Below are 3,135 nucleotides of genomic sequence, written 5' to 3' on the forward strand. Positions count from 1 at the left end.
AGGGGAACTAAAAGTCTGGTAAGGAAGAGGAATGTCCTCTCACCCCCCCCCGCGTGCCCCCAACTTTTGTGTGTATTTTGGTTTTTGAAGGTGAATGAATACTCCACACTCTGCCGTTTCTCTCTGTCTGGTCACTGCGAAAAAAAAATGCTGGGTGTAGAAGAAAAAAATGAGATGTATGTGTGAAACGAGCCCCCTCCCCCCGCGCGACACCACGTACGACGATGTGTTTAGGTCTGGTATCAAGCACCGCAAACTTCCCCTATCCACTTCTCCCCCTGTGAGGGCACCGAGGAAGATTTTTGTACAGCAAGCACACCCTCTACTTGCGATTGAGAGGGAAAGGCAAAGAATCGTCGACTCTATCAAGAGAGATATCGCCGCCGCAAACGAATGCGGCGTCGTTTGACTCTTGACGATCTGCCTTGCCACAACAATGCTGACGAGGACCAGATGCTACGCAGATGTAGCCCGCTAGCAGTAGCTGCGTTGGTAGGCAGAACACAGCAACACAGTCTAAAGTCTTGCTACTCAAGAAGTCATCCTGGAGATGAGCAATTCGTTGGCCTCACTCATTGTTATTCCGTATTTGATTTTCTATCCTACAGTTTGAGCTGAACTAATGAACTAATGTGCTATTTATTTTCTGGGTTAGCGACAATAACAGGCCCCCGAAGCAAAATTAGGATGATTGGAATAGACAAAAAACACGCTGGTTCATGAGCTAGTCAGGTCCATATATTCGTTTTAGCTACTCTTTACTGGTCCTGGTTTAAGGCATTTAGTCTTTAGCAATAGACGGATTCGCCCTTCGTAGATATCCGGACAGACCTCTACCATAAACTTTCTAAGCCGCAATTGGGTATAATAAAGTCAAATGCTTTGTAGAAGCTGACGTTAAATGGTAGGGGGTCATATGGACCTCTACCTCAAAATTTCTCAGCAAATGTTAGCAAATGAGCGCAACAATGACGATTTGTATTGATTTATGGTAGAGGTCCCGTAGCAAAGGGTCAGTAGTTAAAGGGTTACAACTTCTAGATACATATCATGAAATAATGAGCTAATTGGGTGCGCTCCTCCGAAATATCTGCAGCAGGTATATGGGGCCTCTCTTATATCTCTGCTTCTTTAACGTCTCCTCGACCATGGTTCAGTCTTAAAAGGAGCAAATATTTATTTCTCGGTAGTTGACGTAAGCACGCCTAAACACAAACCCGAGCACCACACGGATAATTGAATCCCAGAAATAATGAAATGCACTCTCTGTGGCATCCCCATCCACCTGCGGGTACAGGAACGCAGCGCTAAACACCGAATCTTTTAAAAATTCGCACGGCGAAATGTCGTTTAGCTCGAACAATTTATCTCGAAGGAGTTGGCCTAGTATCAATGGACTCGACCAAGCTTGAAACACAGACTGCGGTAACCCAATCTTTACAGGGAGAGGTTGTCCGATAAATTCATTTAGATCTCCGCGTGTCGGCAGTAGCGTAAGTTTTGCAACTTCACTATGTTGAAATTTCGACAGCCACAAGTCCGTCCCATCAGAAATAGGCGCACTACTTGTCCCAGGAGGCAACGCCACCAGCACGTGAATCTGTTTCACTTTCGGGGGATCCATGCCTTCCAGACACTCAGAAATCGGATCCTCTCCCTGCAGCTCCTTTTCTTCTTGCGTTATAGATTTGACGAGAGCAGTCTTCTCGCCCTTTTTCAGCTTCTTCACTTCTTCAGTGAGGCTCGATAGCCATGCGTTGCCCCCCGCCTTCGCCAGGAAGAGCTTCAGCTCATCGGCAGGAAACTGGTACATTTTCTCCTCCTTGATCGCTTTCTTCAAGTGCCCCACCGACTTGTTCTCGTCAATGTCCACAGGGAACGCGCTCCCAGCCACACCAACAACGACACAGTACAAAGTAACCATAGTTCCTCGAGCCGCTGATTCTGGAATGAGATAAGGTTGCACGCGGGAAAAGAAGGGGATGTTCTCTGGATTTTATCCAGAGTCCCGAGATAATCCAGCAATTTCGTTTACCCTGTCATAACAGTTTCGGATCGTTTGAGTGCTCATTTAAAGCAGTTTTTAAAAGCAGCTTCCTTTTCACAAAAAAAAATATTGTAGGCTGACCCATCCACCAAAGATGAAGACAAAATACATTGCTAAACTTGTACGATGAAGCTGTATTGTAACCTGCCAGAAAACATTTATTCAAGCCTACTAGTCGAGATTAGTCCCTGTCGAAACCCGATGGGGCCTCATTCAGACTTACTACAGTACTAGCAGTATTGTAAAAAAAACTTGCTGCTTTTTCCTACCTCTTTGTATGGCTACACTCAGCCTTTTCAATACATTTGGGTCCCAGCTTACGGACCGCACCTGTCTTTCTGACTTAAACTATAATTCCAAAATTACAAAAATTGAAGAGGCCACACAATTTTTAGGGTTCTCAAATGTGCAAGTCTAAGTGCAAAAGCTCTGGCTGTGACGGGGTCACACAGCACCTTGCGCTAGAGGAAGTCAGCTTCCGAGAGTATGCAAACTCTCAGTGAACGGCAGTTCACAGGTCCCCTTATATCGAAAGGGAGCGAAGTGACCTATTTAAGGTAGAATGTAAACTGAGTATATTTATAGGAGACACCACCACTAGCCGGCAGTGTACCCATTCTCCGTTGGAGAAAATCTGCCTTCAAAGCAAAGCTGGTACCGTTTTCATGGCATACGCTGGGTTCTTGGCCCCGTTCTTCCACTAGCCGTCTCGGAGCCACTCATATCATTAGTGGCATGACTAAACCTCGCTCACCCTATGACTAATGTCCAGGAAGGTCTGGGTTTGGGTTTAGGAGGATGATGAAATCACGCGAAGTCCTCCACTTTTGGAGATTTGAAGTCTCATGACACCCATTCCTCAATACTGTATAAATACCCGCCAAACGTGCAACAGAGAGTGCAACCACGATGTGATTGGAAAAAATGCTTTCTTACTGAATCTGACTCACTAAGAGCTACAATCAAAATGACAAATGACCACCTTGCTGCTTGTCTCGGCGAAGAGCAGCTAAACTTTAGTCACAGGAAGCTTTCGTCCGTATGCTGCGATATACTTTGTCGATAACAACATCACTAGTGAATCCTGC

At 45.6% G+C, this 3,135-nt stretch overlaps 1 protein-coding gene across 1 annotated transcript; it reads right to left on the bottom strand.

Moving 5' to 3' along the window:
- Nucleotides 1-1,159: 1,159 nt before the first annotated feature.
- PITG_16592 (Crinkler (CRN) family protein) lies at nt 1,160-1,924 on the bottom strand (the record flags this gene model as incomplete). The annotated part of the gene is made up of 1 exon (XM_002897100.1): nt 1,160-1,924. One exon carries the CDS (start codon nt 1,922-1,924, stop codon nt 1,160-1,162), a length of 765 nt encoding a protein of 254 aa, XP_002897146.1.
- Nucleotides 1,925-3,135: the final 1,211 nt, after the last annotated feature.

Source organism: Phytophthora infestans, genomic scaffold (genome assembly GCF_000142945.1).
Source record: "Phytophthora infestans T30-4 supercont1.48 genomic scaffold, whole genome shotgun sequence".
Classification (NCBI taxonomy): Eukaryota; Oomycota; class Peronosporomycetes; order Peronosporales; family Peronosporaceae; genus Phytophthora; species Phytophthora infestans.